The sequence below is a fragment of the Schistocerca nitens genome, chromosome 7 (genome assembly GCF_023898315.1).
Source record: "Schistocerca nitens isolate TAMUIC-IGC-003100 chromosome 7, iqSchNite1.1, whole genome shotgun sequence".
Taxonomy (NCBI): Eukaryota; Metazoa; Arthropoda; class Insecta; order Orthoptera; family Acrididae; genus Schistocerca; species Schistocerca nitens.
In genome coordinates this window covers 370,473,601-370,486,266 of record NC_064620.1, presented here as the reverse complement: position 1 = coordinate 370,486,266, position 12,666 = coordinate 370,473,601, and the positions used below count along the sequence as shown (strand labels likewise).

The following is a 12,666-nucleotide window of genomic DNA, read 5'->3' as shown; positions in this document are numbered from 1 at the left end:
TAGCAACTGAAATGCAGTGATATTTAAATGGTACTGTCATGATTCTTTTAGTGAAATTGTATTTAGAACTCACCTGTAAGGCAATTTGTTAGGCGGACTGCGATGTGTGATGTTCATATGCTGGTTTAAAGTTTCCTGAGAAGCAAACTGTTTATCACATATTTGACATGTAAAACGTCCACCAATATTGGCACCCCGTCCACGACCTCTTCTCATTGGCAGATGGTGGAGAGCGGAAGGTGGATTGTCACCAGTCAGATCAACAGTGGGAGGTCTCGGTGGTCGTTCCACCTGTGATATTTGCTGCGGGCGTCCAGGACTTCGACCTTGAGGAACAGCGAAAGATGCTGTTCCTGCTGGCTGTGCAGGCCTTTGTCGTTGCCGAACAGGAGAGCCCCCTCCATTATCTGTACGAATGATTGAGATGGCTGCATTGAGATTGAGGGTAGGAACTTGCTGTTGTACAGTCTGTGCAACCGATCCGCGATTGCCACGCAATGGACTCGTCTGTGCCTGAACGTTTGCACCTCTAGATGTGTCAGCTGCTGGTGTCACTGTAATTCCTCTTGATGCCAGCACGTTCGCCACTTCATTTGCTTTGTTTCTTCCGCGTCCCCCAACAACTTGTCCTCCATTAACACCACCCACTTGTTTCTGTTGTCTAACTGACAATGTAATTGAATCAGTTAACTGGATCATTTCAGATCGATTTGTGTTATTCATACTCCCCTGTAACATGAAAATTGATATTACACTGCAAGCAAAATTACTGTTTTGACAAACATTATTACAATGTTATCGTTTCTTATTTCAGAGAATGTAATAAACATATTTGTAACAATAAACTAAAATACAGTACGGTCAACAAAAAGGTTTGTGTATGTGAACAACTGGAGAGTACTGCCCTCTTCCCAATTGGTACTTGGCTGTACAATAGCAACTCTAGGTTGTTTTTATGTTGGAAAAAAGTGCCAATAAATTATATGTAACTTAGTAGAAGACCACTAGTGCCATAATAGCTCTTCTTTAGACACAGTCAAGAGGTCACCAACCAAAGAAAAAAGAGGATTGCTAAATAGGAAAAAAACTATCAATACACACAGATAAGGATCACTTAACATGAAAAAAGGGTCCTGACCACAAGAGAAAGATTACAGAGAATGTAAAATGACCACAAAATGATGAAAAACATGACAGGCAAGCACAGAGCTAACACTTACATAACAGAATCTTACCAAAAGGGGAATTAATTTTATCAAAAGAAAAATTCACCCAAGCAAACTACACTATTATTAAGCTGAATTACAGACCAGTATGCACATCCATACTCCAGACGGTGAAATAGTAGTACTGGCGACAGGCTCATATAAAAACACAACACTAAACTAGTAGTTCCTTACTCACAGAGGTTAAAACAGATTGAGGAATGTTAAAAAGGACGGGCAGGTCAATCAGAGGAAGAAAAGGATCCTGTTGTGCCTCCTCTCATCCTCACAATAGACAAATGCTTTATTTATTTAGCTTATGGTATTTCACGCAATAGAAGTACAGACATAATAGACAGAAAATACACAAAACTGAAAAGAATTGACAATTTTCAAACAAAATACAAACATAAAAGAAATTTTGTCAAATCTAGATATTCATTCCATTCTAGCACCAATGCAGATTTTTCCATTATAAGAGCGCAAAGAGCTTTCACTATGAAGAAGTTTCACGGACTGTCTCTATGCACCACAGTCGAAGTCTGAATATATCAGTTTTCCTCAGTATCGATTCTGTGCACTTGCCATGCCAACAGCACATCCCATTTAATGCCATCTACTGTCTTTGGTTTCATTCAGTTACTGATATGCTTAGGTTCTAGTTCTGGAATCATTATTGTAGCAGTTCATTTGTTTTTCCATTCCACTCGTGCACCCAATGATCCTCTGTTCTATAACCATCTCTTTGAAGTTGTTTTACCCACAAACAGCAACATTGTAGGCACTTTAAGATGTCGGCAGTTTAGTTGTGGGAGACCTTCATGGGCTGGTAGACCTTGATTTCCGATTTTTCTAAATTTGCATGTGATTGCTACTTTTCTATGCACCTCTGGAGGTACCAAGTTACACAATACTTGAAGTCAAAATGAAGATGTGGATCCAATGGCACCACAGATCAAACTCACGGTGGTGTTCAACTGTTCTATCAACAAGCGTGGAACAACAACAACTCAACTATGCCAGCAGTTGCTTCCCTTGTAGTTCCACAAAGTTTCTGAATTATGTTATTTTGAGTTTTTTTTTTTTTTGCTGTGGTATTCTCAAGGTGTTTTCTGTAGCTGATAATGCAGTTGTATGTCACAGTTGGATACTTGGAATGTTTGTTATGATTCAGGGTATCACCTCCAAGCTTTCCACTTGTGCTTACATTTGCCTGTTTATTATTGCAATGTTATGTCAAGGCCTTTAAGTCATGAAGTACAGTAGAGCTTCAATTATCTGGATGGCTTTGAGGAAAAAGAAATTTGTTCCATACAACTAAAACTGTTGGTTCTGTTAAACAGTTACAACAGAATACCATACAATGTGCATTTCTTTATTGCTTTAAAGTCTATCCAAAGTGAAAGCGATACAAGACAAAATCTTCCACCGAACAACAAATACAGTATGCCTACTATTTATGTACAATGCACAAATTGCAGTGTTTGTGGTTTCTGCCATACAGTGTGGCTTACATCAGTTTGTATCAGAACCTTAAGATATACACTGATTTGTCATTGTGTTCTGTCTACCGTGTCTTTTCCTTTGTGTGTGTGTGTGTGTGTGTGTGTGTGTGTGTGCGTGCGCGCGCGCATCACCAATTTCAGACATAAAAAAGGCCACAAATTTAAAATCTGCCTCTGTTCTTGAAAATTAAGATGGGAGTTTGTCAAAAAAAGTTATGAATACAGCAGAAAACAAAGAGCTTGAAGAGGACTTATTCAAGTGGTTTTTTGCAGCAATGAGCATTAGGAAACCTCTTTCTGGGTCAATTGTTTGTAAAATCTTTTAGCTGAAAAAAATCAAAAGTGTATCTTCATTTAAAGGGAGCAATGGTTGGCTATGTTGTATTTACGTGCAGAAAAACTAACAGAGCCAAAAGCAGCAGAAAAGTTTATTGAAAACTTTAAAATTAAAGCAGAATCTTATCATCTTGAACTTTTATACAATTCAGATGAGACAGGCCTTATTTGGAAGGCTCTGCCTGAAACAACTTTAGATTCTAAAAGGGAAACTAGTGCTCCTGGCCGTATGGTTAGTAAAGACCATGTTACTGTGCTAAACGTTGCTAAGTCTATGGGAAACCACAATACCCTTTTGCTGATAGGAAAATCAGGCTTTCAAAAGTGTTTAAAAAAAGTCCTGTATTTTACAAGAATCAACCAAAGGCCTGGTTGGCAGCTGCTTTATTTTGTTAAGGGTACAATTCAATTTTCATACTTAAAAGTAAAAAATGGCAAAACGCCATGGTATTTGTGAGTCCACACACAAACAGTGTTTTAGAACACTGATCTGTAGTGACTTATGTTAAGGATGTTAACATTGGTAACAGTTCACATACTTTACATCATTTCAACATGTGCAGAGCTTTGCATCTGTTTGATGTTACTGTATTTCTACTGTGAAAAAGCTTAATTTTGAGGATGACTACTAAACATATCATAGGATTTTAAAGTCTGACATGTGCTGAACTAAAATCTTTTGCAGTGTCATTTTAAAACGGCGCAAAGGCTGAAACTGCAACCATGAAATAAATGATTTCTACAGTCAATGTCAAATATGCCCTTTAAAAAATTCTACACAATTGTGAACCCAGACCATAAGACGTTAATCGCTTGTTACTTCCGTGAAACATTTCTACTATAGCAGATCATCAATACAAATCATATGATATCCATGCTGCAAGCAACTGGCGAAACTTTACTGTTGCACTGAGCGCCCCCTCCCCCACTTCCTAACTTTGTGTTTCTTCCACTGACACTCTAGGACAATGAGAGCAGAGCTCGCTACGTTTGCAGGTGATACATTTGGATTTCACCTTTTGTTTCAGTCTACTGTAGCACTTTTGTGAAGTTTCATGTTTTAGTCTATTACAATGAAGCATGTTCACTACTACAAAGTTGAAAAGAAAAATGATTTCTCTCGGCGAGAAAATATCAAACTGTGCTGCTCATCTTTGATACGGGATCAACAAGATGCATGCCCGTTCACCAATCTTTTCATGCAAGCTGGCTTCCACTCATGCCTCAGCAGTGAGCAAAAAGCCAGCTCACAGCAAGTAATGCAAGAGCAGGGGATGGGAGGAGGAATCAGAACATGGCAACCCAGCAAGAGAAACTGCTCTCAAAGAGTCTATTCTACGACTGCTAATAGTTCTGCAGAGATGTATTTTTCACAGCATCTAATAAACGCTTTTTGATGCAAATTTGTTTCCTAAAACTATTGCACTGATGAGAAATGGCAATGAAATGTCAATTATCAATTACTTGCCTTTTAATTGATGAGGCAAAGAACACTGTGCAGCTAAGTATGAAACATATTTCTTTACTGCTGCAGCCTTACAATGAATGTAATTTTTGGACAAAGTTTAAATTGACATCAACATAATTTCAGAACTATTTTATTCAGACATTAAACATAGAAACATTCTATCTCACTGGATACTACCTAATTTGCTTTTCACTAAAGCGTCTATGTCTGGTATCACCTTCTAAACATCGCTAATTCTAAGATAAGCTTTTAAACTGAAGCCTGTCAGTAAATTTCTGTGGGGAGATTTCGTTCTCTCAATGTGACAAGAAGTTGCTGACACAAAAATTTAGGTCCAAACATTTACACAATTGTAGCTGTAAACTTTTAAAGTTGTGGAAATTTATCTTGAACAAAATTTTTATGCGAGTATACAAGATGTATTTGTATACGAAACTTATCATTGAACTAGCTGTCACACTGCAGATCTTTAAATTCTAACTATAGTTAGGTACCCTGCACTGATGTGTTATAAATTGATGCCGATTTGTGTGATCGCTCTTTAAGTTTCTACCCCAGCCATAATTCTACTGTCATTAATTGTAAAAGAGCTTCTCTCCACTTTAAGAAGTACTGCATCGTTAAGTACACACACTTGCGTTTAAAATTACGGCGAACTTCATGTATTGTTCTTTCTCTGAAGACAGCACATGGTTTGCACTTTCTCTCACTACACAGGTGGTAAGTGAACATGAGTGCTTGTGCTCGCCTAGCTACATCCTGGACTGAGACCGAAACAGGAATAACTTTTAGCTTGTTCCAGCAATAGAAAAACATTTTCTGGGGCATTTCATGGCCACTGTTATACTGTTGAAAGCTGTGCTGAATGATCTTGTGCACTTACCAGTAAGTGTATAAATTATCCAAGTTCAACCACACAAAGTTGCTAAAAAAATATTATATATATATATATAAACAAAGATGATGTGACTTACCAAATGAAAGTGCGGGCAGGTCGACAGACACACAAACAAACACAAACATACACACAGACATTGTGTCTGTATATGTGTGGATGGACATGTGTGTGTGTGCGAGTGTATACCTGTCCTTTTTTCCCCCTAAGGTAAGTCTTTCCGCTCCCGGGATTGGAATGACTCCTTACCCTCTCCCCTAAAACCCACATCCTTTCGTCTTTCCCTCTCCTTCCCTCTTTCCTGATGAGGCAACATCTTTGTTTTATATATATATATATATATATATATATATATATATATATATATATATATATATATATATATATATATATATATATATATATATATTTCAAAGGAAGTTGCAACTGTACTGCCCATTTCATGAAACACTGGGGATTTTTTCTTCATATCCACACTTCAATTGCATGGAAGCTTCCACAAAACTATGAGGAAAACTCATCAAAACTTCAGCACTTCAAAGTCAAATGGCGCACTGAAAATAATTACCTTCTTGATCAGATAAGTAATGCGGACCAAACTCTGGTGTATCTCAATATGCCAACAAATTACACAGCAGAAGCAAATGGAAGCAAAGGTGTCAAGACACTGTCCACAAATGGTTGAAAGCAGTGCATGTCTGTCATGCTTGCTTGTTCAACTGATAGCCATAAACTGTCACATTCATTGTTTTTAAACACAAGACGTTACCTAACCTCAGGTACTCCCAAGAAGAGTTATTGTACTTGCTAACGAAAATGATTGGTTCATAGAGGACAGGGTAACACAATGGATTAATCTCATATGGCAACGTTGTCCTGGTGCCTCACTAGGTTTGCAAGTGTGCTTGTACTAGATTCATACGCACGTCATACTACTCTGCCCGTAAAGAGAAAATTAGTAGAGGTAGAATGGACCTGGCTTTAATTCCAGGAGGGACGATGTCAATTCTACAGGCATTAAATATTTGTCTAAACAAACCATTTAAAGACACATTTAAGAATACGTACACACAACAGCTACTAAAAGAAGCTAAGCAATTAACACCTACCGAAGGTGTGTTACAAGTGCTAACTTGTCTTAATTTTGCAGGTGATCACTCTTGGAATTGTCTCTGAATAAAACTGTCCATCATACTTTTAAAAGAAAACTGTTGTTCTAATGTGCTTGATGGGACAGAGGACGATGCTCTCTATAAAGAGAGTAGAGACAAGGATTCGAGTGACGTGACTCGGAATCATCTGAGTAATAAATAAACACAGTACGTATCTGTTTATGACAGTTCAATAAAATTTATGTTTTGTACTTCCGTTTTTCATTTCTAAGCAATTTTATTTGTAGATATGCATCTGTATACCAAGATGACCAGACAGAACAGAACATTACCTGTACACTGGTGATGAGAGGTCCTGTTTCTGTGGGTTTTTGAATGGCAATCACATGACAGTCAGGGTCTTCATGCCTGTCTGGCAGCAACACATCTAATCTGCGTTGCTTGTTGGGTGAGGTACCTTGTCCACCTCCAGGTACTTGTCCAACTGTTCGTTTTTGGGCCATTGTCATTTGTGCTCCGCCACGAACAACAGTTGTTGCTGCCATGCGACTTCCAGCCTGTTGTACACGATGCGGCGACTGTTGCTGTTGCTGTAAGATTTTGTCACATTATTGGTAATTTTATACAATAAAACTTATTTGACATGGAAAAGGTGTTTCACGATCATCAATCATATTAATTTAAAGTTCATTTTTTCAGGAGACTGAGGCATTGAGATTATGTATTTAAAAAATGTTTGCTTGTTCTTGTAACACAAGTAGCAGCAATAGCTATACATAATCTTGCAATTTTAGTTTACAGGCGCACTGCAGGAAGGGAGGTGTGCACATACCAGCCGTTCTGCAGGCAGTCTTTGACAAAAGATTTTAATGGAACTATTCATTAGAAAATATGGATTCTCGCACATCTCATAGCTTCACTTGTCAGATCCTGGTGCACTATGGAGGGGAGTAATGAAGCTATGAGAGAATCAATTCCTGGCTTCTAACAAAAGCCACTCCTCTCAGATTGTTGGCAGCTGAATATGCCACATCTGTGTGGAACAATTCGGCCCACGTGAAACACACTGATGTGGCCATAAATGAAGCATCCTGCATCATATCACAATGTTTGAGCCCCCACACTGACAGGGACATCTATGCTCTCATAGTGAGTTTCACGTAATCTAATGAGAGAGAGAGAGAGAGAGAGAGAGAGAGAGAGAGAGAGAGAGAGAGAGAGAGAGAGAAAATTAAAAATCACTGTTATAGGATTCATGTGTGTTCTCTACTACGCAGGCTCTCTCATGAGATTTAGAGAAAACTATTTGGCAAAAAGAAAAATACAAATAAACAAACAATTGTTTTTCTTCTTCTTATTGTCTGACATCAGAGCCTGAAAATGAACTGGTTTTCTTTTCATTATTGCCCTTAGTTACTGTGGTACTTCGCAAATAAGTAAACCATCAGAAATATTTTGGCAAGTAATTGATGGCCAGTTTACGTTTTGTGGGTTTTAGGTTAGATTGCTGTATACGAAATATAGCTCATATATACAAATAGTTCTTTTACAGTGGAAGAAGCATGATACTTCTTTCCTGAGGTTGTCCGCAACGAGGATGGCAGCTATTCGCCACTATATTGCTCCCTGCTTAGCGGGTTGGAGATGTGCCTCGCGTTTTCTCTTTTTTGTACGCTGCTTATACAAGCTTGAAATAAAAAAAAAAAAAAACTTACTGAAATGAAAAGACACCAGGAGTCATAGCTGAGATGCCACTGATGAGGAATACGATGACAAACTTCACAAGTAGCAAAATGCCAATCTACTTGCAATGCTGCTCACAGTACAGCAGGGATCTTTACAATGACTAGGTAACAAGATGGCTACCAGAGCACCCTCAACATAATTAATGCCAGGAGACGGAGCTAGTCACTCTATTCTTCGAATTGCTGACTGCTGAAAGATCTCTGGTCACTAGACTCCCCACTGTGCCAAGGAATGATAAGATGGCAAGATAAGTAATAACACCATCTTCACTACAGATTCTTTGCAAAGTACTCAACTACACGAACGGATGAAGTTGGTTATTTATATTACCTTCTCTCACAGCAATGACGCCCGCTGTACAGTCCATGAACTTGGTGGCTAAATGCATGTGTGTAAGGATAATGTAGGGCCTTTATTTTAAAGGCCGAGTGTTATTTAGGTACGCATGGTATTCCAAGTAACAGCTCTTATGATTTTTTCATCATTTATTGAGCCCAATGTATGTTTACAGGAATCTCTGAATGCATAAAGACACTGGGTGCTATTTACTAACATCTTACAAATTCTTCTTTGTTAGCATCTGCAAACTAATTCCCTTGGGACAAACAGGGAGAAACGACCACAAAAATAAAAAAGGTGGAGGGTGTTGCACCAAGAGCAAAGAAGGAAAGAATGTTTAAGGGAATAGAATCATAGAACATACCATCACACTATAACCTCGAGTTTGTGGTTGCTGTTGCGGCTGCTGCTGCTGTTGTGGTTGCTGTTGCAGCTGCTGGGTTGGGATGGGTTGAAACTGTGGTTGCGGGTGGTACTGCTGCTGCGGTGCTGGCTGTGGTTGCTGCTGTTGCTGCTGCTGCGGCTGTTGTCCATATACCATTTGCTGGCCATACGGTGGTGGCGGCGGCTGTGGAGACAGCTGGTTGGGTGAATGTCCCCTATACAATTGGGGAGGTGTAGGACGACGAATGGCCTCTGGTGAACCTTGTGGTACATACTGTGTGTGGAAGATAAACTTTAAAATTGTAAAGACACAAATACACAACAAATGAAAAGTCTTGTATGAGTCTTACCTCTAATCAATGACCATGGGCATCTGACATATTTGTGGGCATATTATCAGACTCAGCTGCAGATTTTAGCGACCTCTTACCAATACTTCTAAAACTAACTACGTGTGTGCTTCATGCAAAGGGACAGCACGCTATCATACAAGCCTTAATTTTAGAAAAAATTTCACAAACACAAACGTGTCAAATGTTAGTGTGGGCTTACGTAGAGTCTGCTCCTTAATCTGAATAGTTACACAATGGACAGCTTAATTAAAACTTGATTGAAGCTGTTTCACATCTAGAGCAGCCCGCTATTCGCACCGTCAAGACAGTGCACAACACTGTATTGGATGATCAGCAGTTAAAAGTACATGAAAAACTGACTATATGCATATCAGAAGAAAAGAGTATTGTTTTGACCATTTAAAAAAGAACCAAGGTAATTTTATGTAGCAACTTGGTTATTGTAGAAGGGGTGCAGGTCCACCAGTTTGTGACAGGAACAAAACAGTAATAGATACAGTGCGTGGAGTAAGCTGGTGACCCAGCATCATTAATGGCAAAACAGTTTTCTTCTGCTGAAAGGCTTAGGTCAACATTTTCTGAGTGATCAAGCAGTGCAAGCAGAGATGGGGTTATGGCTCTGTCACAAAGTCAAACATTCTATAGTGATAGTATCAATGAACTGATCTCTTGAAATGTGTTTGTCCCCAAAGGGGCTATGTTGAGAAACAGATATGAATAATAAGGATGTAGACTGTGAATAAAATTTGTTTTATTTAAAAAAAACTTTCAGGAGTTTTCACATAAAACATTTGGAGGCATTATTTTTCAACATATCCTTGTACGTATAATCCTCAGTTTTTTGTATTTCTGGGCTCCTACCCTTTCGGACGAAGGAGGATGAATTTGTTGAGTAAATCCTTTCCACATTTGCCTGAACCAATTTATCAGAAGAATCTCAATCAGCTTGGCGTCTTGCAGATTTGAATGCAAATCGGCATCAATAAGCATAAATATGAGACCTATTCCGTACATCAAACGGGTAAATTCCAATGTGCAACTATCAGTTGGATGAAATAAATTTACAAATTACTGTACTTTTACAAAAATATATTAAAATGATAGCATACCAAATGCTAACAAAAATTAAACAGTTAGGCAGCTAAACTGACTAGTCTACTAATTTGCCCACAAAATACACATTTTTGATTAGAAAAGAAACAGAAAACTATTGCCTGATAAGAAAGACACTAAATCAAGACACTAAATTGCCTTTTTAAAGGTGCACTAGTAAGGTACCTAGGATGCAACATGCAAATTTATCAGACGACTCTACATGTCTAATACTATGATTTTATTCATACAACTAAATTAATTATCACTGTATTAATTATTCTGACAACATGCATGAACCTATCTACAAATAACCAACAATACTGAGAGTCTTATTTCTTTGCTTTTCATCAAATAAAATAGTTATATCTCCATTATGTGACAGTATGTAACACACATACAGGGTGTTTCAAAAAGGACTTAACAACTTTGAAAATTCATACAAATTAATTCATAGTACCTAAAGAGATTATTGTAGTGTCAATTTGTAGGGAAATACATCAAGTTTTGTCTCGCATGGCTCATTAGTGCCAAATCACACTATAAGGAGTGCTAGCGGCAGTTGCGTTGAAGATGGCTTCCTTCACTGGACCCGAGCTTGTTAGCTGTGTGTTTTGGTTTGATGAATCAAAGTCAGCCACAACAGTTCAGTGTAACATTGCAACATGTTCATGATAGCCCTAAACTGAAAGTCTTTTGTGCACTGAGCAAGAACGAAGCGTATGGCCCCTTTTTTCCCCATCAGAGAACTATCAACGGGGTAGTGTACCTGGATACGTTACAATTTTTGACACCAAAGATCGATGAGGATGACCAAGAACAAAACGATTACTTCAGGCAAGATGGTGCACCACCCAAGTACCTGGCTGACATCCAGGATTTTCTCAGCGACTGCTTTCCAGGTCAATGGATTGGCCGTGATGCGCCAACCGCATGGGCCCCATGTTCCCCAGTCCTGACACCACTCACTTTTCTTATGGGGATTCATCACTGACATTGTGTTTGTACCTCCTATGCTGGCTTCTCTACCTGAACTTAGAGCAAGAATTTACACCGCCACTGCAATGCTACAAAGTTTGGGAAGTAATTCACTTCCGATGGGATGTGTGCAGGATAACCAACAGAAGCCTTGTACAACATATTTAGTGCAAGATAAAAAAAAAGGAAACAACTTGCTGTGTTTCCCTACAAAATAACACAAAAGCCAGCTCTCTAACTTGTATCAATAAATTTATATGAATTTTTAAAACTGTGAAGTCCATTTTGAAATTTATCTGACAATGGAATACTCAGGATGTGATAATGGAAAGGACAGATTGCTGCTCACCATACAGAGGAGGTGCTGAGTCGCAGACAGGCACAACAAAAAGACGGCTAAAAATGTGATCTTTCAGCCTCGAGGCCTTCTTACACACACACACACACACACACACACACACACACACACACACACACACACACAACATAAAAAGTATTGTGTGAACTTCACCTCTCTGCATCAAATTTTCATTCTCTGAAGAACAAACAAAACGGGCAAAAGGGAAGTTTTCACATCTCTATCATATGCTGTATTATTTTCATTGGTGACAGAATGTCATTAATTTTAGTCCACTTTTAACACTCGTTTTTGTACTACTTTTGACGCAATGTAGTGAAACTTTATTGCTTTTAGTGATCCGCAAGAGAGTCTACACCCACAATCTGGGCGCACAGCTGTACAGTGTGCTACAGAAGTCGCAGGATGCCAGCACCAGCAGAGGCTCACATGGCTCACACTCTCAGATGCGCAAGCTGCCTCTCCATGCTGCACTCTACTGCCCAGCCAACGGCTTATGGAGTCAGGCTCGGCCAGCCTCACCCTCGGTCTGAAATCTACTTTTCAGCCAATGTGACAAGGACTAGTTGGGCAGCCACTCCGCGGCAAATGTTTCTTCTGCACCAATTTACTTTAAGTAATAATGCGATGCGTTCATTACTATCTGTGTGTTCTTATAATTATTACATTACCACATTGGTTTTGGCTACAGATGCCTCACAGTACACCTTTGTGGCTGTCCTCGCCAATCTGAATACAAAATGGTTCAAATGGCTCCAAGCACTATGGGACTTAACATCTGAGGTCAGGTCATCAGTCCCCTAGACTTAGAACTACTTAAACCTAACTAACCTAAGGACATCACACACATCCATGCCTGAGGCAGGATTCAAACCTGCGACCGTAGCAGCCACTG

At 39.0% G+C, this 12,666-nt stretch overlaps 1 protein-coding gene across 5 annotated transcripts in view; it reads right to left on the bottom strand.

Moving 5' to 3' along the window:
* Positions 1–12,666, bottom strand: part of LOC126194736 (histone acetyltransferase KAT6A-like) — a 72,204-nt gene that overhangs the window by 27,620 nt on the left and 31,918 nt on the right. For 4 of the 5 annotated variants that reach the window (XM_049932992.1, XM_049932993.1, XM_049932991.1 and 1 more), the window contains exons 6-8: positions 8,971–9,264; positions 6,854–7,111; positions 74–729 (exon numbers count right to left, since the gene is read on the bottom strand). In XM_049932992.1, coding sequence (XP_049788949.1) covers positions 74–729; positions 6,854–7,111; positions 8,971–9,264 — 1,208 coding nt within the window. The remainder of the gene's footprint in view (positions 1–73; positions 730–6,853; positions 7,112–8,970; positions 9,265–12,666) is intronic. The other variant, XM_049932996.1, reaches the window with a different exon arrangement.